Here is a 22,742-nt window from a genome sequence, read left to right as displayed (position 1 = left end):
CTACAAGAGGAACCATCCAGTGAGGTCAGAGGAAAATAGACGGACTGATTTCTGATGAACGACAGGAGACAAAAAAAATTTAATAATTAAAGAGAGGCTCTACTATAAAATGTCTATTAAATAATAAATATCTCAGGAAATGTCCTAAGTTTTGCAATGTTTTATAAGAATGTTTCTTCTCTTTTTGGGTTTTTGTTGTTGCTGCCAGTGATTGGCTTTCTGCCACACTGACTATACTATGTTTCTCTGTACCTCAAAGGAAACTGTACGTGGGGTATGAACTGTCGCTTCATCCACCCCGGAGTCAACGACAAAGGTAACTACTCCCTCATCAGCAAGCCTGACTCCTTCCCACCAAACGGAGCGCCTCCTGGAGCACCTCTTCCACTCATCCCCAACAATCCTTGGGTCAGTGCGCCTGACACATACATAGTGTCTTGTACACCCACTGCAGATATTCAACAGTTTGCTGTTTGGTTTCAGGTTGCTCCTGCTGTGGAGGAGCTCCCTCCGCCCCCTCCTCCTGTAGAACCCCCCGTAGAGAGCGCCTGGGAGCGCGGGTTAAGGCACGCCAAAGAGGTAAACCCCGTGGGAAGCTAAGGGGTCTGTTACAGGAGCATGAGCTGCTTGTTTAGGTGTCGTTACTCGTGTTCAGGAGGAAGGAGGAAAAAACAAAGAAGAAGAAACCTTGTTCACCAATCTGCAAGATATGGTCGTGATAAATTATCACCTTAAGATCTGTCTACATGCCATTTCTAATCGCTCCAAGTGTAGGGCCCTATTAAATCCACATTAGCGGAATTGCTGACAGAATCACGGAATCGACCAATGAAAACAGAATCCACTGTTGAACGTGGAAATTGACAGAATGTGGATGAAACGGCATCACTGTGAGGCAAAGAATGTTTTTTTATGCGGAAATGTTTCCTGGGGATCGCTCATAAGGTGCACCGATTCCCCCGTCCCCCCCGTCCTGGCACCTTCAAACACTGTCTACACTAGGCTTTACACGATTAGAATTTTTGGGCCGATCACCGATTAGTGAGTTTACAAAAAAAAAATGAACTCCGATCATTTGAATTCAGGGTTTTTTGTTTTTTTTTTTAAGGTACCGACCGAATTCCTTTGGTACTACCTGACAGATTCACGGAGAATCAAACGGTACCATGTTAAACCTACACGCAGCCTTGTGACTGTGAAACAGTGGAAGAGTTGAAGAACTTACTTCCATGCAGGACCTGAACATAACATTTGTTGTTAGTGTGTGGGTGTGTGGCCCTTTATTTGGCAAAATAAATGTTACAGCTGTTAAATTAAACCCCAGTCATACTCAATGACTGCTGTGAAGCAAGGAAGTTAACCCCAAAGCTGAGAATAGCTTCAACTACAAGAGAGTTGGAGATGAAGCTGTGGAGGCAGACCACACTGGAACTACATGAAGCCTCCATCAGCATTAGCATTAGGAGCAAAGACATATTACGTGACTGTGGCATTGCAAAACCTGCTGTTGCTTATAGTCCGTATTCCCAGGTACACACCAAAGGTGGGGCGCATACACCCACGCACGCTTCTGTGTCCACCACCGCCCTGAAACGGACAGAAGTGTCCGTGTGAAAGCTAAAGTAAATGGGAGCGTATCGCTTCACTCTCGGACTCTCCCTTTAAACATGCATAATAAACAAACAATAAGCATTTGTACATGCAGCTCCTTGTGCTTGGAACATGCTGCAAAGAGACTGAAAGCTGACGGGGTTGTTATCCTTAAATGCCTTTAAACCGAAACTGAGAGAATTTGAGACTGCCTCAGTTGTCTGTAATTGTGTTATTTGATTCTTATGTTATCCTGTCATTTTAATGTAATGTAAATGTATTTCTGTTCAGTGTGTTGTAATTTTGCTGCCTCTTGGCCAGGACTCCCTTGAAAAAGAGGTTTTTAATCTCAATGGGATTTTTGTCCTGGTTAAATAAAGGTTAAGAAGAAGAAGAAATAAAGAAAACACGCGCACACACAAATACAAACACACACACAGGCGCTAACAGCAGACGCTTTCAGAGCCAGTAGACTGGGGAAGAACTTTAATGTGTCTGTAAAGCTCCGCACGTTTGTGCTGCGACGCTCCCTGAAAAATGTCAGTTTTCGTTTTCTTTTATTCATTTTGATTCCTCACAGGAGTTAAAAACCAGTATTTTCTGAAAAAAATTGATCAACACCTCTAGAAATACAGAATCTTAAAACATTCATGTGGAAAATATGGAATTTGGAAAAAAATTTAATGGATTTTATAGGGCCCAGTAAGTGGTGCCCAAACCTTTTCTGTTGTGAATGAAAAGTTTTCAGGTCCCCCTGCATCACAACAATATTTGGTAGAAAAACACACATCACAACATGGGTAGAAAATGTAAGATTTATTGTGACTGTTCTTCAAAACTCAAGAAAATAATATAAAATGTGCAATAACATATTTTAGAATGGAAATGAAGATCTTTAAGTGCAGAGAATTGCCATGCGCTTTACATCGTCTGTTTCACTTCCTGTTTTTTTTTTTTTTTTTTTTTTTTGAGCCGCTTAGCATTTGCTCCAGAGCGTTTCTTCAACCGCAATGAGACGCCCTCCCACAACCAGAATGGAGTTAACCTAACTTAAACGATATAGTCCTTTTTTTCTTCCTTTAAATTGTGCCGATAAGAAAGGATTCAGATCACCTCCACCACAGAAATTAACCATCATCCTTGATTAAAGATCATCTCTTTTGTGTTTTATTCATGTTTTTTTAAAATCTTTAAATGAGCAGGGAGTGTAGATTATAACTGTTGCGTGACGACGATAAATCGGAACAAAAAATCAGTAAAATACATGGGATTAATTGAGGTTGGTCTAAATATAATTCATACGAGCACAAGTAATAGACTGACATAAGATGTGTACGTCTCCCCCAGGTGCTGAAGAAAGCTACCATCCGCAAGGAGCAGGAGCCAGACTTCGAGGAGAAAAGGTTCAACGTGACAATCGGAGAGGATGAGCGAGAGTTTGACAAAGAGAACGATTTCCTCAGAGAGCGCAACTATCGCATCATCAGAGAGTACGAACACTACACATTGAACATGATGACCTCTGCAGTTTAACAATGTTTTATCACATCTGGCCTTCAGCTGTATTTCTTCAGTCTCATAACAGAGCTTGTTTGTGTTCTGGTTTCTCTCTCAGTGAGATGGACCACAGAGATCCCGTCTTTGGGTATGTGAAATCAAACTGCTAACTTCTTACTATGTTTTTCTAACTCACTTGACTTATAATAGTTTCTTTGGTGTCCATTTGCAGCGATGCATATGCTGACCCCTACTACGACTATGAAATGGAGACATTATGGCGAGGAGGGCAGTATGAGAACTTCAGAGTGCAGTACACAGAAGCTCCTCTTCCTTATCACTACCCTGTGAGTTCAGTTCTATTTGTATGCTGTACAAATACGGTCATCTTAGGGCATAACAATAGTAGCAATATAACATCGGCAGTAAGGGGAAAAATCTCCTGACCAGCATTTAGCATGGATCACAGGAGGTCCTTAAAAACTGTGCTGATCATGACAATGTAGAAATCAGATTTCTTTTTAAAAACTTTGCAGAATCTAACTAAAAAGCTGTGTGTGTGGGTGTGGGTGGGGCAAATATCTCCCCGACGCGGTAAGTTTGACCTGAAACTCGGTCAACGGGTTGTGTATCTGTTATTTTGTAGTAATTTGATCCTTTCAAAATGTTTATTTTAATTTTTTTTCACTTCTGCACGCCCCGAAATGAAACCTATTCAACTTTTGACCTCAGGGTGTGAGGGGGCGCTAGCGCACCATCTATATCTATTTCACTGCACAGCTCACTTCCAGTGCGTACATGAGCTCCTGTGGACTTCTCTTTTCTCTTTTGACAAAAAATACTTTTTTACTGTTCTTTATTTGGTGATGACATTTCAAAAAGTTTATTTTCATGGTAGTTTGATCGTACGCTGTGGCTGCTGTCTTGAAAGCTGCACATTTCTCAGCAGCGCGCGTGTGTGAGAGAGAACCAAGGGAGGAGATTTGTGTCCAAGGTAGAGAGTCACACACACCGATCAGGTGCGCTTCACTATCTGTGTGTGTGTGTGTGTGTGTGTGTGTGTGTGTGTGTGTGTGTGTGTGTGTGTGTGTGTGTGTGTGTGTGTGTGTGTGTGCGTGTGCGTGCGACAGACCACCATTTAGTCCATTGGGTGGTAGTGACTGTAGTGTTGAGTCAGATCAGTAAACGGTGCTACATAGTGAAGCCCGCCTGATGATTACTGCAGCTTCACTCACGACACACCTGCCACTAGACCTAACTACTGAAAATAGATACGTTTAGGGAAAGTTAGGCAGGCACACACACACACTAAACAACAAAAAATAGGAAAATGACTCAAAATACACAAAACAAAATATTTATACAAAAATTACACAAAAGACAACACAGAAAAATACATGAAACGACAACAAAAAAATGAAAAAGACTCAAAATACACTAAACTAAATACTTATAATCCCACATGAATGCATACTTCCGACGGGCACTGTACATTACAGAAAAAAAACACCAAATGAAAATAAATATAAAAATTATTTTAAAAAAAACAACACATTTATCATGCGCATGTCTCAGAGAATTAAACCAGGGAAATTGCACACGCTATTATACTTTGCACCTGCAAATCTACCCCTTTATAATGCTACAGAGTATGTTGTTTTGATTATGCCCATAATTGACAGCTCTTCTTAAGCTCCCACTATATGAATACATAATTCCGACGGGCACTGTACTCGACTTAAAAAAAAACATACATTTACAGAAAAATACACAAAATTACTCCTGAATCACGCTACAATAGCAACAAAAACAATAATTATACAAAAATACACGTGACTCCAAAAAAACATACATTACAAAAAATAAAAATAAAAAAACAGCAAACATTTATGCACGAAAAGACAACAGAAAGATACACAAATACTCATGACTCCAAAAAACATACGTTACAGAAAAATACACCATACAAAAAAATATAAAAGTGATGATGAAGTCATGCACATGTCCCATAGAATTAAACCAGGAAAATTGCACCCACATTTTGCACCCGCAAATATACCCCTTATGCTCCCACATGAATACATACTTCCGACGGGCACTGTACTAGTAGTCTATAATAAACATAAAATTATTTTGTATATATATATATATATATATACTTTTATAAATATTTGCAATAGGTAAGAAAGGGAATGCAAATGTAATTCTCTTACAACCTGTGATGAACTGGAGTTCTGTAAAGGGTGTACCCTCCCTTAAACGTGAAGTAGGAAAGGCTTCAGTAGACCACTGTGACCCTGTATACTATAGTATGTATCAAATTTAAGGTCGACAAGCAATTTTTGGCAGTTCGTTGTATCAAATCTGGGACGGTCAGTAGGTAGCACAATAATAATATGGTCAAATATGTTTTGGGGTATGGGGGCTGGTTTGCTTGTGTGGCTAGTGCATGTCCGATAGAAACTTAAACGATTAATACTAAAGGTACATTTTTTTAGATTGGTACATATGTCAACTCGTTGGGGCGTATCGACACCTCCGTGTCACATAGTCAACATTATAAAACCTGTAACTGCTCCCAAAGTTTTTCTTGTTTAACAGATAAAAGTCATGCTTCAAATGATTATAGCCAGAATTTTATTCTCCTGTTTCTTCCAGACAATTTTTGTTTCACGCTGTGAAAAACTAAAGCAGAAAATAATACAATATATCATAAGAAACACAAATCAACATAAAACGTCCACATACAGCACAACAAAATACATCCACATACCGTGTGCGCCTTTTGTGCAAACATTCAGGAGTGGTTAGATGTCTTTCATTCCATTACTTTTTTTATACTACTCACTCTTTTCAGCATGTTCATGGCTCAGCAAACTCTTCTGAGCCAATGAACACACCTGCGTGTGCTTATCATTATATAACCAGTTGCGCAACAGTCAGTGAAAAAAAGGAAGTGGATTTTACAACTTTAATTACCAATATTACAAAGAGAAGAAATATGCTTCCTACGACAGTCACAAAACCCTTAACAACTGCACATTATTTTATCTTACCAATGCACTAATGAAAATTCAGCTCTGTGTGACACTTGTCTGCACTCTGACAGGAAAAGGCACTTTCTGGCTTTTGTAAAGGGAGTCAACGCTGCAGCTCTCACTTAAACTTTAGGGCGGGGTGACAATTGGTCATTATCATTGGTATCATTACAAAGAGGAGGAACCAATCTGATAATTATAACTACTTCAAGTTAAAATTCCAAGATAACGCCATCTTAATCACAGGGCATGTTTCCCTTGAGCTGTCCAAGATGATGAGGCCTGATTTGCATTGTCATGGTCGCTGTTGCTGCATCACCAAATGTTAAGGCATTCTCTTCTCCCGTTACTGGCCGCAGACGAGTCGCTAACGTGTTTAACCTGGTGCTTCCTCAGATTAGAAGTATTTTGAAAAGCAGTCATACTTTCGAGGGCTTTTATGTATTTTTTTATCCCTCACCACAAAGTGTGGAAGGATGATATAGGTTTGAGCTGTCCGTCCATCTGAGTTAAAGAGGACAGCTTTTCTCAGAAACTGTTTAAGATGGGATAACCAGTGTGTGGCTTCATGGTATCAATACCTTGATGGAGTTCCAAAATAAGAAGCGCGCAATTATTTTTAATTGAGTTATTGTCCTTGTTCCTTTTTTTTTTTGGCAAGGGATGTTGATGACTGCCTTTTTGGGGGTTTTTTTGTATTGCAGTGCATACATACATACATTTCACATCTGTTTTGTTTCTGTACATCTTGATCGTGAAACAGTCACAACAAGATTGATTCATTTTAAATGCAACATAACTTCAATAAATCAACTTCTTTTAATCAGCCATTCTTGCTGAACCTGCAGCTGCTGACGTTATTACGGTACGCTCTTAACATAAAAAAAACCTGAAACATTAAAACTGGGGCTTTCGCCTGTATTTATTGGCGTATATATGTTTTTACACCTATACATCTTTGTTCTCTGCATTTAACACATCCCTGAGGAGCAGTGGGCAGCCACGTTGTGACGCCCGGGGAGCAGTTGTGCTTGCAACGCCATGGAAAATCGCCTACTCTTCCACTTAATTACAGTCACAAGGATGCATTTAGGTTAACGAAACAATTTAGGGCTTAGTAAGTAAGTAAGTTTTATTTATAAAGCGCTTTTTGCAGATAAAACCACAAAGTGCTGTACAGAGTTATGGTAAAAGTACAAGTGCAACACAATAGGATAATAAAACAAGAGTGCATAAACATCATTACTGCTTGATTTAACGTGAATGAGTACTTAATAGCACCGATAAAAGCATACAATTTCAGTTCCCATCCCTACTGAGAAAATAATACAGAATCTACCATTGTACTGATTTTTGTGCCTAAATCTACCTAAACACACTTCAGATGCTTATAGATTTGGACTTTTTTAAGTATAATAGATTATGTTTAGCGTATTAGATAAAAAATTATTTAATAGATTATTTTTTTTTCTCAAAAGGAACGTGAGCGCGACCGTGAGCGGCTGCGTGACCGCGATAGAGAGAGAGACCACCGGGAGCGAGAGCGTCGACAGCGAGAGAGGGAGAGGGAACGGGAGCGTGAGAAGGAGAGGATGCGACGGAAAGAAGATTGGGAACGGGACCGCTTGAAGCGGGATGACAAAGAGCGTCCGAGGATTCGCCTACCTCGAGACGCCCGAGAGAAGAAAGAGGTGGAGAAACTGAAACCACGCTCCCCCCTCGGCCTTCCACCCAAGTAAGTGTAACAGTAACTTTTTATAATCAGCTCACTCACTGAAGAGGCCAATATAACCCAGTCATTATTATTTTTTATTGATGTTGCCTGTCACACCCTTTAATTCACAGGTGTGGGGCTATTGGTGACTTCTCAGGTTTTTTTTATTGCGTTCACTTGTGTGTAGTATTCATTCTTCCAAGAACAGACTTTTAACAGGAGAAGCCATGGTAATGAAAGTACTTAAATGACGGTTTTCCAACTTCTAAAATGTAATTTAGATCAGTTCACATCACTAATAAAACCATCTCCTAGTTTCAATGCAAATCATCAAGTTTTCATACCTCTTTTCTCTTGATTCTCAACCCTCACGGGAGACACAAGTGGAGTGCTCCGACCGTGCAATAGGGAGGTTAAGCTACTGTGAATCCAGAACCGGATGTTAAGAACCGGTTCCTATTTGGAACCGGTCCTTGGTGCCCAACCCTAGTGCGCGCGCGCGCATGTGTGTGTGTACACTAACTCCTGGAGAAAGAATCTATGATTAGGAAGACTAGAGTTGATTTAAACTCTGGTTTTCTTGCTTAAAGAAACCCTCACTAACTACTTCTCAATTCATTGGCCCATTTGTTTTTGTTCTGAGCTTACACTTAATGATTGATTGATTTGTTTTATGGCCAGTACTAAAATCCTGTGTGAGTATGTAGTATTTGTTTACTTTTCATGTCAGAATAATGCAGGACATTATTTCTTCTTTGCAGAAGTGATATTTGATAAATCTTTGTAGTGTAAATATTTACTTTAATATTTAGTTAGCAAAAATACCAGCCACCATAGCCTCTGGTGCTTTCCCAGAGCATTGCTCAGGCTGATTCATTAACTACAAATATCACAATTGTCAATCATTAATTGTTGCACTCAAGCGTATTTGCCCTACTTCCTCTTTTTTGTTCCTTTCTTTTAAAGGAATAATGTCATCCTGTAGCAAACAAATCAAGGCGAGGCTAAAAATAGCCCCTGTGTTTCTATTTTTATCTCAATGATTTGTAATGTGAGTATGGCTCTAAAAGTAGACTCCTGACGCATCTGTCGTAGGTTACCATTTGCTCTTGCATCACATCGTGAGCTCACGTTCTGAAAGGAAATCCAAACGCCTTAGACACACCTTCTCAAATGCTCTGAGCAATCCCTCTGTTTGAAGCAGCCAGCAACGGTTATGTAATACCTATGATTCCAGGTTTAGGGAATACCCAGTGTCAGAGTTCATTTCCTCATACATACATTCATGTCATATTATACGTTATAAAATCCTTACGTAAATGTGTAAACTTAGAGAGAAAGTCCCTGACGTTTAGCAGGTCAGTTAAGTTTTATGTGCTTTAGTAGTTTATTGATGCTATTAATGAAAGCCACACATTCCTTTATTTGTCTAATAGACATGGTTGAATTAGTCACCTGTACTGTCAAAATCAGTAGGCTGACGTGTAAAGGTATCTTGATACTTGCCTAAACTTGCAAATGATTCAAATAATAATCTACCTGTTCATCCAGTATCATTTATTTGTTTATTGAGGACTCATTTGAGTATTGTTTATTCTCAGTGGTGAATAATTAAGATTTATTTTAATAAACCAGGTTGTGTTCTTTTCTGTACTCATTAGGAATGTGATATTTTATCGTTGATGATTTATTATTTCATGTAAATAAACAGGACTACTAAATAATAAGTGTCTGGAAGTCCACTTAAGATATTTATTTATTATTAAAGAAGAAAAAATTGTTTCAAAACCATGTAGCATTATTATCCATGTACTCTTCATTCTTTATTCCGTTTTAAAACCAAATCACAAATTCATCATATGCCCCTTAAAATACATTTTTATACTTAGTTATATAACAGCGTGGCATCATTAACATGTCAATGTTAAAATAATAATAATATTATTAATGATGACATACCAGTGACACTTTTTCCCCCATCGGGTTACAGTTTGTTACAGTGAAATCAACTGTTTCTAAAGCCATAATTTTGTATTATTAAAAACGTATTGAACCGTAGTAAATTTAAATAAGACTACTACTTTTTATCACTCACACAATTCAAAGTCTAACATTTTGTTTAAAGTTACAGAATTGTGTTTATATTGTTTATTTAATGCCTAATACCTGAAAGAAATAAAATGGTCAAATCATTTTTCAGCTGTTTTTTGGGAGTTGATTGTGTGAGATGAGCATATATCACATATCGATCACAGGCTTGTGAATCGAGTCGAAATCGTGTGGTGACAGACTTTGTGATATCGGCAATTATCGTATCGCCATCCAAACATATCAACAGGTGATTTACACCTCTACTGAGCAGGGCTGCTCACAACGTTCTGCTTTTTCTGTCACAAACACACTTTCCTGTCTGACTACTGCATATCCTGCATGATTTCCCAGATGGTATCTGAAACATGACCCATCTACAAAATATGTGACATGAGCAGTGGTGATTCTAAGTCTGGCCTCAGTCTGGTGTATCTCATTGTTTCTGCCACGCACTCATGTTTTTCACCCTCAAATTCAAGGGAAATCGTATAGTTACGTCTCGGTACATCAAAAGCAGCATGTACTGCAGGCATCTTGCCTGACTCATCACAAACTAAGGGTGTGAGATCTGTTGATATCAGATCGTTAAAGATTAAACATGACAATGATCTCCCAAATCCCGGAGGTCGTAGAACCATCTGTAGTGCACATTTTAACCATTGCGGTGCTGTGTCGAAGTCATATGTCTGTGGTCCATACATAGAACATCCAACACTACAGAATTTAATCACACATTTCAGTCTTAATGAAGGAAAAAGTCTCAAGTGACACAAACTGTTGTTATTGTGCTGCTAGTGATTAATAAAAGGGTCTTTGTGGAATTTTTCTCCACTGACTTTGACCGTTTATTTTTTTTCCTTGTAAAAGTATTGAAAAAAATTAATGGAGTTTATATCGCCTATTGCCATTTTGAGGAAAAATATAGAGATATGAATATTGGTCCATATCACCCAGGCTTAATGTAACCAAAGCAGTAACGTTTTATCTTGTAAAGGATATGATTGTCCAAAATGTGTGTAATGAAGTGCTCAAACACTGCTTAAAGTAGGATTTTATTAACATGAGTGTGTTACCGCAAAAGTGAATGGAAATCACTAGACTGGTATGGTGCCTTGTTATGTAGCAAGTGGTGCTAACGCTAATGCTACACCACTTCAGTTAAACAAAGTAAAAAGACTGCGTGACTAAAAGAACATGTTCACCTTTTTGTTTTATGTTAATTGTACTTGGAACCAGTCTTTTATTCCTTTTTTCCATTTAGGGTGATTATTTTAAGTAGTTGAATTGGTTTGTTTTATGAGTAAATAACTTTAAAATAGTCTAAATGATTTGAATGAGAAAAAAAAAGAAAAAATCGTGATATAATTTATTTATTTTTCCCATATTGCCACCCCTACCACAAACTTTATCTGATTAATTAAGTCTACAATTTTATGATGAGAGGATGGTGACTGGGTAACCCATTGTGACTATTGATGTCTTTTCATATGCATAGTGGACTGCATCTGGGTCTTGATAACATGTTGGCCAACCGTTCACAACGTTGTCTAACTTTATTCTGTAATTAGCGATTGGTTGCTTTTTCCGACCACTACATGTTTCCTGAATCAACACAGCTGTCGCGTACATATTTTGTTTGTTAGAAACATGCAGAAAAATGTTTTTTCAGAGATTGGTTAAGCTAGTGTTGGTGCCCTCTGCATATCTTACGTGAGTGTCTCGAAAGCTCAATCAATAAAGACACCATTGTCCATTACAATGGTGTCTTTATTGATTGATTTTTTTTGTTTCAAAATGTCCCTTAGTGGAGCTGTACTGTATTTATTCAGAGCTGAAACCTCTCATACCTAAATATGTCATTAGTTGCCCAGTATTGTGGGGGCGGGGAGCCTTACTTATTCTTTCCATAACTGTGATGGTGAAATTCTCATGGCTCCATGTGAAATCAATCCTTCAAAGTACTCCTCCTGGGGCTGGCAGTACTGACAGTGAAAAAGGCAGAACACAAATTAATCACTGTGAAATATTTACCATCCTTTAACACATTGGTTTGAAGAGTATTTGGATTTGGCAGCAGACGAGATTTCATAGGAAATCTTGTCTCCCGACATGTTTGGACTGGCAACTGCCAGTCTTTTGCGGATCGCCTTTGATAGTTCCTTTGAAGTTTCACTTGACTTCAGTGTAATGCAGGGGTATTCAATTAAAAGTCACCGAGGTCCAGTTACTAGAATTTCCTCCAAGTAAAAGGTCCGAACATTTTCATTTCAACACACATTTTCATATGGTTTCGATAATATTTATTGTCAATGCAGGAAACCTTTAACAGAGTGAACTTGTATAGTAAACTCGCTCTTTTACCATAAATAAAAGTAGTCCTGCAGGCAAATAAATTTAAGGCCTTTTTTTCAAGAAAACAGAAACCTCAGAATAAAATAAATAAAACAGAGCCTAATAACCATTTTTTCTCTTAAATTAAAGGAAATAATAAATAAAAAGTGGCTCTTTTAGGGACAAAACAAGAGCAAACAGAGCACTGACTACATTTTTCTTAAATCAAAGAGGTCCCAGCCTAAAAAACTGACAGGTCAACATCTTAAGAACATAATAAATAATAAATTGCTCTTTTAGGGGGAAAAAAATGAGAACAGAGCTTGGACATCACCTTTCTCTTTTGATTGTTCTTTTTCTCTTAATGAGAAAAATGGGCATGTGACTGCCCTGCCAATGATTTAAATCTGGGTTGGAATGGAGTCAGGGCCATCCTCATGCAGACATGTGACTATTGGTCAGCCTAGAACGGTACTTGTTTTTGATGATGTTCATGGTGGAAAAGGCTGACTCACAGCTGTAAGTAGATCCAAACATGGTCAAGGTGTGCAGTGCTACTTTAGTTAGACCGGGGAACACACTCTCAGACACAGTCTGTAGCCAGAAGGTAGCAGGGTCAGTTGCCTCAAAATGCTCTTTTAATGCATCATTTCCTTGCAGATCAATCAGCTCAAGCTGTAGAGATCCTGCATGTGCCCACTTGAATGTCTGTGTCACCTCCTTTGAAAATCCTCTGACTTCTCTGATCAGGAAAGGATTCTGAATTAGCAGGAGGAGCTGTGGCCCAAGGCAGAAGCTGTTGAACCTGTTACTGAAGTTTTCAATCAGCTTGTTGATGAAGTCAACATAGGGAGAAACATCTCTCTCACCCTGCATCTGTTCCTGCAGTTTTGGGAAGTGTTCACACTCTCCTTCAATATCTTCTTTGAAAATGTCCAGCTTCCTCTGGAAAGAGCGAACAGCTGTCATCAAATCAGCAACTGAATTGTTCTGGCCCTGCAGCTTTAAATTGAGCTCATTAAGATGTGATGTAATGTCAACCAAAAAAGCAACCATATCCATCTTGTGCTCATCTTGCAGAAACAGTGAAAACGGTGTTGCTCTCTGGCTCTTGACCTGCTTTAAGAAAGCTTCTATTTCTTTTCGAATAGACCAGAAACGTCCCAGTGCATTGCCCTTACTCAGCCACCTTACATTGTTGTGCAGTAGCAGGTCATTGGCATTTGCCTCAACATCTTCCAGGTATTCTCTCAGGAGGCGATGCTGAAGGGATGAGGATGCCCTAAGGAAGTTGATGAGTTTCATCACTGTGTTCATTACTTCAGCAAAATGTTCTGATAGAGTGGCACACAGAACAGTCTGATGGATGAGACAGTGGTAAGCAATAAGATCTGGGTTGTCCTCTTTCATCCGGGACACAGCCCCCCGCTCTTTTCCCACCATGGCAGGGGCACCATCCGTGGTGACAGAGACAACCTGCTTCAGATCTATGCCCCTCTTTGTCAGCATCTCTTTTATTGCTGCATATATGTCCTCTCCTCTTGTGTGTGTTTCAAGTGGTGTTACACCCAGCAGGTCCTCACAGAGCTCCCTCTTATCTTTGTGAAAAAATCTCACATACACCAAAAGCTGGGCATTATCAGTAACATCTGTAGATTCATCAATTGCCAAAGAAATGCATGGTGCACTCTGAATGGCTGCATCAAGCTGTGCCAATACATCATCTGCTAATATTTCAGATTTTCTGGTTGCTGTTGAAGCTGACATCGGGATTTGTTTGATTTTTTCACACATCTCGTCTTTTTGTTTCCCCTCAAATAATGTCTCAGCAACAGCATTTAAGCACTCCTTCACAACTGTCCCATCACTGAATGGTTTTTTTTGTTGCCCCAAAATCCACGATACCTTTAGAGAGCATTCGTTTGCACGTTGCTGGGCTGTAAATGTATGCGTGATGAGTCGGGTAGACCTGTCATACTGGGCTTGCAGTTCGGTTATTTTGCTTGCCCTCAGCTCGGACTTCAGGGGAAAACTTTGCTCAAACGAGCTGTGCTTTGTTTCGTAGTGCCGCTTCACGTTGCCACTTTTAATTAATGCGACGTTTTCGGAGCATATGAGGCACACTGGTTTTGAACTGCCTGCCGGAAGAATGAACATAAACTTCTCCGTCCATTCATCTTTAAAACAACGGTTTTCCGCATCGACCTTCCTTCTTTTGGAACAAGCCATGTCTCTTCCTCTCTGCTCTGGTGCGCCGGCCGTGCAGGGTAAACAAAGGATTTGATTGGCTCAACGGAGTGAAGCAATTGCCGTATTGACTCGAGTAGCAGCGCCCGCCGTCTATAGTTCAGACCGTCAGAAAAAATGCTCCATGAAAATCGTCTATTCTCGTAAATTTATCAGAGATTGGTCACGGCTCACGGGTCCGGACAGAACCATCACTCGGTCCGAGTCCGGACCGAGGTCCGCCATTTGGTGATGCGTGGTGTAATGCATGGATGACCTCAACTCAACATACTGGGATTGGTTTGAAAGTTCAAGGGAAATCCCTAGCCTTTGATATGTACATAGTAAAGGGGGTTGGTAGCTGAATTTTAAAGGTCGCCATATCATGCTATTTTTGATGAATTCATGTTGGGTGTGGGATACATATGTATGTGTATATACGTATATATGCATATGTGTGTATCCATAAAATGAAGAGTCCGTCCTTAAGACTGCTCTACTGTAAAGTGCCTTGAGATACCATTGGTTATGATTTGGCGCTATACAAATAAAGATTGATTGATTGATTGATTGATTGATTTTTCACCCATCTCCATTTGTTCAAAGAACCCCAAAAACATAGTATTTGAGGTTTTTTTTCCCAAACTCGCCTGTTTTCCAGAGTTTTAGCCTCTGAAAAGTCACTTTCTGAGCAACTCTACACAGGCTGATTTGCGGTCTACTTATGCATATTCATGAGTGGGCGTGTCTGTAGATTTCCTCCTCCCCACACGGTGACGTAGGGCCAGATTTTAGTGTTTGAAGGATTTTATTTATGTTTAAATAATATATTTTATTTTTTTTTGTACAAAAAATAAATAACTTTTTGGTTGACAAATAATCGTGATTTCAATAATGACAAAAATAAAAATGATTATTATTTTTTCTGTAATTGAGCAGCCCTAACAGTGATTAACTTTCCTCTTTGTGCTCTGTGGCTTGTGGCATACAACATGGACACAGACACTCGTGCACAGTCATGTATTGGGCATTCCACCAGCCACACAAACGCACATACGATGCCTCCAACCTATCCACGTTGAGTAAGAACAATGTAATGGTATAGCTGCAACTAATGACTGCGCCCATCCCTCTTAGCAGGCAGATGGAGCCTCTAATGAAGAAGGATGTTCTTCCTGTCATGAGGCGTCCAGATGAATGGAAAGACCCATGGCGCAGGTCTAAATCCCCAAGAAGACGCACCGGGCTTGGCTCCCCTCCTCGAGGTCGGCGGCGACATCGTCCTTCAGGGTCCTCAGTATCTCTGTCAAACTCCTCCAGGTAAGGGTTGATGTTCTCTTGATTAACTCATTCTGTGCCAGCCATTTTCAGATTTTCTACCCCCCTCAGTGCCAGCTGTTTTTGAGCATTTTGACTGATTTTTAAAGACCCACAGAATATTTTCTACTATGCCTAACAGAAATCTGACACCAGATTCTGAAAGATTGAAGCCTCTTGTAAGCGTTGGAGGCTTGTGGTGAAGGCAGGAGGCATAGTCAGTCTTCTCATTTAACCCTTCTATTTTCCAGTGAACCACAAAGTGCTGGTGCAGAAGTGCCAAAACCGTGCTGGTAAATGTAGAAAAAATTAGAGATACAAAAAATACAAAAATAACACAAAACTAATGTAGAATTGGACAAACTATCAAAAAGTAACCCCAAACTTAGGTAAACTTGAATAGCAAAAATGAGGCATTGAACAGGCCTCTGCTATGATGTCCTGGAGCATGCTGCTCACTCCAGGCCCAACTGCCTTTTAGAGGAGCTTCAGCAATCCCCTATATACTGCAAGCTCCTCCTACAAGACAAACCAAATGTTAGTCAATTACAAAAATAACTTAAAACACTTAATAATTATCCTATTTTGAATTTATGTTAATATTAACTATATTTATACATATAACCCCTGCAGGCATTTATGGATTAAAACTATGAATTTATTTTAAGGCTTCCACTAAGCATAAACATTTAACCCCAAATACCCCTGGTTCCAGTTTACCAATGGTATGATCTAAGTTACCCATCTCTACTTCAATCATGGAACCCTCCCACTCAGGTTTGGTCAGCAGCAGCAGGAGCTACACACAACAGGTAACACAGGTTAAGTGCACAGATAACAAATTGTCACTGTCCCAATAAAACTCTCTAAACTACACAATGTCTGTTGTTTTTAAGTGTAGTAGAGTTTATCTCCTGAGTTCTGTGCACCCATGTATTGTAATTAAAACACCTGCTAGTTTATCTTGTTAGCAGCTATGTTGCTGATGCTAAGTGCCACTTTGCACTCATTGACAGGGAAGAAAAAGTTCAAAAAGCAAGTATGGCAACACAGACTCAACTCATTAAAAAGAACACCATTCTATCTGCCGGCATGATGTTAAAAATAATAGAAATGTCTTTAGTTGTGAGTAGAAGCTGGGTGCAGCATACATCACCCTAGTCTTGGGTTAGCCCCATGACACCTCTACTTTCATCAAAAAAAACATTCGTTTCTGGCTCGTTTCGTTCTTTTGTAATCAGCCGTTGAAAAGAGCAAGTTTTACACAAATCTTCAGTTTCAGAGCAAAAAGCTGAGAAAAAAGCCTTTTTGTAAAAAAAAAAAAAAACCCTGTCAGTGACTTTAAAGGTATTTTTTTTTTTTGCTTTAGTGACAACTCTAACATCTGAACATTGTTTCCTTATATAAAACAAAAAAAAAACACTGAGACCGGGCTTTTGATGGCAAAATGATTATTATTTTGCTACCTGGTTCAGAGTTGAATGCATTTCTTACTGTATTTTGGCGTTCCTCCAACTTTCTCTCCCGTCAGTCTGCACACACGCAACTTCCTCTTCCTCCCCAACATACTGAGTGTCACCGCGTTCCCCGTTTTTTTTTTCTTTTATTGTTTTATTTCACCATCGCTACATTATCCATGAGTTCCACACATGGTCTGGTCGAGTGTGCGCTGCTGGGAACGTCAACCCTGTACGTAGCGCCATTTTCTGTCTCATAAATGCCTTTCCTTTCTTCCTCTGAGCTCTGCTGAGCCCGGATGATCTCTCATCCAAAGGTGCCCTGCTACCTCCTACATGTCACGTATTATTTTGCTATCTGGCTCACAGGCTGGGGGTATTTTATTATCAGCGAATGACTGTTGCAGCTACAGATCTGATACAGCTGGTCAGATTGGTGTAAAGCGTAGTCTCTAGGCATCTTCATTTTTTGCGTTCTTGATTTTTGCTGACAATAGCTTGTTAGCAAACACTACGCTTTGCTAGTTGATAGTGAATCCCTCTCCACTGGTGGCTTAATCTGGGTTTGCATTTTCTGTGTCCACCTAAATTAACATCCATTTGGTGACATGATATCACTCAGAAAAATCAATTGCTCTTTACAATTCCAGAGATAACTGACTAATCTTTGAGCTTTAACTTGGCCTTAACACAAGTTCATGTTGTCATCTTCAAACCCTCTCAGAATTTATGCTGTTGGCTAATTTATAGGTAAATATTTTACAGAGGAACCTAAATAGCTCACTTATTTTGACTATCGTTTCCCTTTCTGCCTGCTGCAAATGGTAGCGTATCACTACCACCCTGATTCACATAAAGGATGGGTGGTTTTTCTACATTTTTTGATGTACAAACAATAATTTTAGTTTACTTTATAAACAACAAAAGATTAGGATACACTGCAACTGCTAGACAATGAACCTAAGATGTATATAAGATGATCGGTGTAAAGATGAAAAATGGAAACTTTGTTTCTAATTCCTTTCAGAAATGTCTTCGGAATTATTTATGTCAAAACACATAATATACCTTTACATGTGGGCATCGCCGTTTTGGAGATTTCAGCTAATCAACGTTCACATATTTGGCATGCACCATGGCAAAACCAAGACCAAGTCTGCATGAGAGAAATGGAGAGAAAGGACAAAAACTTTAATTTTCTGAGAAAATATTGGTTTTCAGGTTTTTTTTTTTTTTGGAAAATATGCACAACAGAGTTCCGCATTGGAGCTGTCAATCAATGCTCACTGAGGGCTGTGATAGGCTCCTCTGTCCTCCCAGCTTTTATAGGAGGGGCGGGGCCAACAGTGAAAGTTAGTAATGCATGATGGTCCAAATAATATGTCTCACCCAATAGCATATGCATCTTCTATTTCACCTCTTATTCCTATTAGTAAAAGTTACATATATTAGTTATTCAGTCGAGCTGTTTGTGTCATTTGGCTTGAGTATCCCTTTAACCCTGACTTCAAAGCTGATTTAGATCCACTGTGTTGTTGAATGAGCCTATGCTGCTGTCCGTCTGTGTTGCAGGTCTTCATCTCGCTCTTCATCTTACACCGGCTCGGGTTCATCTCACTCCCGTAGCCGCTCCTCCTCCTTCAGCTCTTACTCCAGCCACTCGTCACAGCACAGCTCTTTCAGTGGCAGCCACTCCAGGTACTTAAGTGTATGCGTCCCTCCCTATGTGTATTTTTGTGTCTGTCTTTGTGCCTCTTCTAAAATCCAATTACGTCAACAAACCCTGAAAAAAAAAAAAGTTGACTTGTTTGGTCTCGTTTGGTAGATCTCGGTCGTTCTCCACGTCTCCTTCACCAAGTCCAGCTGCACCGAGGAATGCTAAGAACAAACCTGATCCTCCTCCTGCATTAGCTAAAGGGTAACTCTGAAGTCTTTTCTGCCTATTACAAAATATTCTGACATTTGTTGAAGTATTTTTTTTTTTGAAAATTCCAGAGCAAAAAGTATTGTACACACCTTTAAAGATAAGTATATTTTCCCCTTCCTCAGCGTACCAATGAAGCCGGGTGCAATGCCACCAGCTCGCAAAGACAGGCCCCCCGTGAAGAAACCCACCCCTCCGCCCCCCAGCGGGCCCCCAGGGCCAAGACCCTCCAAGCCCATAATAGAGGGAGGCAAGCTTCCCATCAACCCCCGTGAGGCTGGAGGCAGCTCAGGTGGTGCTGGTGGAGCTACTGGTGGTGCTGGTGTTGGAGCAGTAAAATTGATGCCACCGAGAGAGCTGGGGAAGCCTGCCAACCCGAGGGAAGGCAGAAGAAAAGAGCGACAACAGCATCCTCCACAGAGGTAAGCGTGGCTTTTTAAGCTAAGTTACAAGTAGGGATGTCTGATTATAGATTTTTTTGGTGTGATTATTGTCAGAAAATTAATTGCGATATTACGACTATCACCATTTTTGCATTTTGCAAAGGCAACTCCGTCATTCCTCCAGGGATAACACACTGTGTCCACACCTGAGCCTTTGGGTGCTCTGTGCAGGCTGCGTTGCTTTAAATTAGAGTCCATTCAGATCAAAAGCAGAAACAGACTCACAGCTGACCATACAGAGATGATTCTTTCCATCTAAAAACAACCTGCCTTTCATTTTACTAAAAATAAGCATAGTTCACATACATTTTACATGTTGACTGAAGTTTGATATTTTGTTTGAGTCGAAGGACTGGATATTAAGTTCAAGTGTTTTCAGTCTGAAATTTGGAGACTGTTATTTGTCAGCTTTATAGTAATTAAAAAATATATAATTTGTTGTAAGTTACCAGGTATAGAAGGAAATAAAAATTGTCTCACATTTTATTTGTGCTTTAATATTTACACTTGTGCACGATTTGTTTGCGTGCAGACGCAATTTAATTGACCGTAACCTGACTCATTTGGTAATGGAGCCTTTGTTTTGTAAACGCACACAGATTTGTCTTCACTGTTCTGTTACTGGCCACAGTTACATTATGTTTTTTAATTCGGAATTAGTTATTCCGAATTAAATCATTCGGAATTAAAGTGTTCTGCTTCGTGTTTACACGAAAATAGTAAATCCCGAACTGAGGTTTACATGGAAAACTGGTTTATTCGGCTTTAGTTTATTCCGCTTTAGGTTTGGGGGTTGGGAAGGCTCTGATTGGACAGGGGGTGAACATGACGTATCACGTCTATCGGGAAAAACACACAAACATTTTATTGTCGGCTATAACACATAAGACCACATATGATAACTGTTTTCACCTTTATTTTGATTGTAGTTTTGAAGCAACAGCTCAACAATAACACTTTGGTTCATGGAGCGGAAAAAAGATAGAACTTAATCACAAGTAAAAATAAAAAAAAAAGCTCAGTACAACTCCAGAAAACAATAACAATAGGAATAAATATTTTCTCCCTGGTAAAGATAGTAAATCTAACAACTGTTACAATGATAAACTTGGTGATATTACTCCATCTCCAGGTCTTAGTATCACCCGTCCATGTGTGATAAGTCCATGTGTCTGTGTTAATGTCCGCATGTATATGCCTCCATCCATCTTCTCATTATATCCATGTCTTTTAAGGCTCTTTTTAAATTGTGTCAGCTCTATTCTGAGCCGCCATATTGGATTATGTCGTCACCAAGCTTGTCAACACCGCAAGTCGCACATGCGCAAAACGACTGGAACTAACTTAAAGCGGCTTTAAGTGTTGTTAACTGTTTGCAAGAAAGAGGAATTATTTAATTTGGAGTTAAAAATGGAATAAACCAGCCACCTTATTCTGAATTAAGTTTAATTCAGATTTAAATTAGCATTTGGAATTAAGTGTTTACAAGGTCAGGTTAAAGAGGAATTAACTCTTATTCTGCTTTAAAGAGCAATTAAGGCTCCCTTGTAAACGTGGCCACTGTGAGGACCAAAGAGCAAGATTTCTGACTCATTACTACCTTTGTGGACGTAGACAGCTTCTTTGTTGTCAGAAATCTGCCTCAATTTTCTGTCTGACTAAATATTCCTGTTGGTTGCACAACTCTTTCACATTCACTTGTTGACTGTGAAGCACATTGAATGAGTTTTAATTGAGTTTATGTTATTAAAAATAATAACTCTTGGGGTTGTTTGCGTGTGAACACAATTACAGGGAAGTTGTGATGACTCTGGAAAACTGGCACATTTACATTTAGCAGAATTGGAGCCTCCTAACACACATACTTTGTATCTTCTTTCGTGTGTGATATTAAGATTGTATGTCAGCCGGGGCTAACTCCAAACACTGCTCGTGGGCAGGTGGAGAGGTCGAGGGAAATTTACACTCTAGTTGTTTCCTCTCGGGTATTGTTTTGGTGCAGTTGTGACAGAGGCAGGAAATATCCATCTGTGTGTGAATGGGTTTTGGTTTATGTGTATGCGAAACTGTAGACAGAATGAATAAAAGGTGACAACTGTCCAGGAAACCAGTTCTAGCACCTGTTTGTTTGTTGTTCTTGCGTGTGAATGGATTAAGCAGGTCAGGCAATACTTGCTGAGTTAATGCCTCTCTTTGCACGAGGGCTGCAATCGACAATTCTCTTAGTTGTCGATTAATCTATTCATTTGTTTAATAAACTAATCATTTCAGCAAAAATTGCACTTTTTACAGTCTTTATGCTTATTCCATTACTAACAGTTTAACGTCGCATAAAATTCCTTTTTAGCTCTATTACACAAAATGAAACAAGCATATTGGGTGCTTTCACACGTGGACTCACGCATTCACACATTCTATTTGCCAAGCACACCAAACTTTCTGAACAACGTCACGCAGGCAAAACGGTCGGTCGTCGATTGGACAGAATACTTCAACCTCCAATGCCGTGATGATGTGGCACTGCCCTGTCACTACTGACAGTCTCGCTGTCACATCCTATATTTTCTCTCTTCCTATGTTTTCCAAAGGAAATCCGAAAAAATATTCGCAGAAAAGTCACTCATAATAATTCAAAATAACCCACAATAACACGATGCCCCAACTTGCGCTAATGCTCTACACATAAACACAGCTGATGCAGCTGTCAACGCTCAGAGCCGTCAAGTCACCGGTAACTTACCGGTAAGGATGTGTAATGTATGAAGATATGAGAATATATATGCAGATAAAACAGAGCAGTCAAATGTGCAGCCATCGCTGATCATGTGAACAGTTTGGGAAAACAAAGATGAGTGAAATAAATAAATGATGTGGGAGAAATATGGAATAGAGTGAGGAAATGTGACGCATTTTTGTGTGTGACAAAGCGACTCTGAAAATGGATGGATTGATGGACAAACGGGTGTGTGTGTGTGTGTGTGTGTGTGTGTGTGTGTGTGTGTGTGTGTGTGTGTGTGTGTGTGTGTGTGTGTGTGTGTGTGTGTGTGTGTGTGTGTGTGTGTGTGTGTGTGTGTGTGTGTGTGTGTGTGTGTGCGTGCGTGCGTGCGTGCGTGC

At 39.6% G+C, this 22,742-nt stretch overlaps 1 protein-coding gene across 2 annotated transcripts in view; it reads left to right on the top strand.

Moving 5' to 3' along the window:
- The window catches only part of zc3h18 (zinc finger CCCH-type containing 18), a 36,223-nt gene that overhangs the window by 5,926 nt on the left and 7,555 nt on the right, over positions 1-22,742 (top strand). For both annotated transcript variants that reach the window (XR_003674346.1, XM_028451008.1), the window contains exons 4-13: positions 260-408; positions 484-579; positions 2,938-3,080; positions 3,206-3,235; positions 3,320-3,434; positions 7,604-7,860; positions 15,625-15,807; positions 18,834-18,959; positions 19,087-19,179; positions 19,311-19,607. Coding sequence is in view for 1 of the 2 variants with exons in the window: in XM_028451008.1 (XP_028306809.1) it covers positions 260-408; positions 484-579; positions 2,938-3,080; positions 3,206-3,235; positions 3,320-3,434; positions 7,604-7,860; positions 15,625-15,807; positions 18,834-18,959; positions 19,087-19,179; positions 19,311-19,607 (1,489 nt within the window). In the remaining variant the exon portion in view is untranslated. The remainder of the gene's footprint in view (positions 1-259; positions 409-483; positions 580-2,937; positions 3,081-3,205; positions 3,236-3,319; positions 3,435-7,603; positions 7,861-15,624; positions 15,808-18,833; positions 18,960-19,086; positions 19,180-19,310; positions 19,608-22,742) is intronic.

This window comes from Gouania willdenowi, chromosome 6, assembly GCF_900634775.1.
Source record: "Gouania willdenowi chromosome 6, fGouWil2.1, whole genome shotgun sequence".
Taxonomy (NCBI): Eukaryota; Metazoa; Chordata; class Actinopteri; order Blenniiformes; family Gobiesocidae; genus Gouania; species Gouania willdenowi.
Note: the sequence above shows the minus strand (reverse complement) of the source record. Positions and strands in the feature narration are given on the sequence as shown.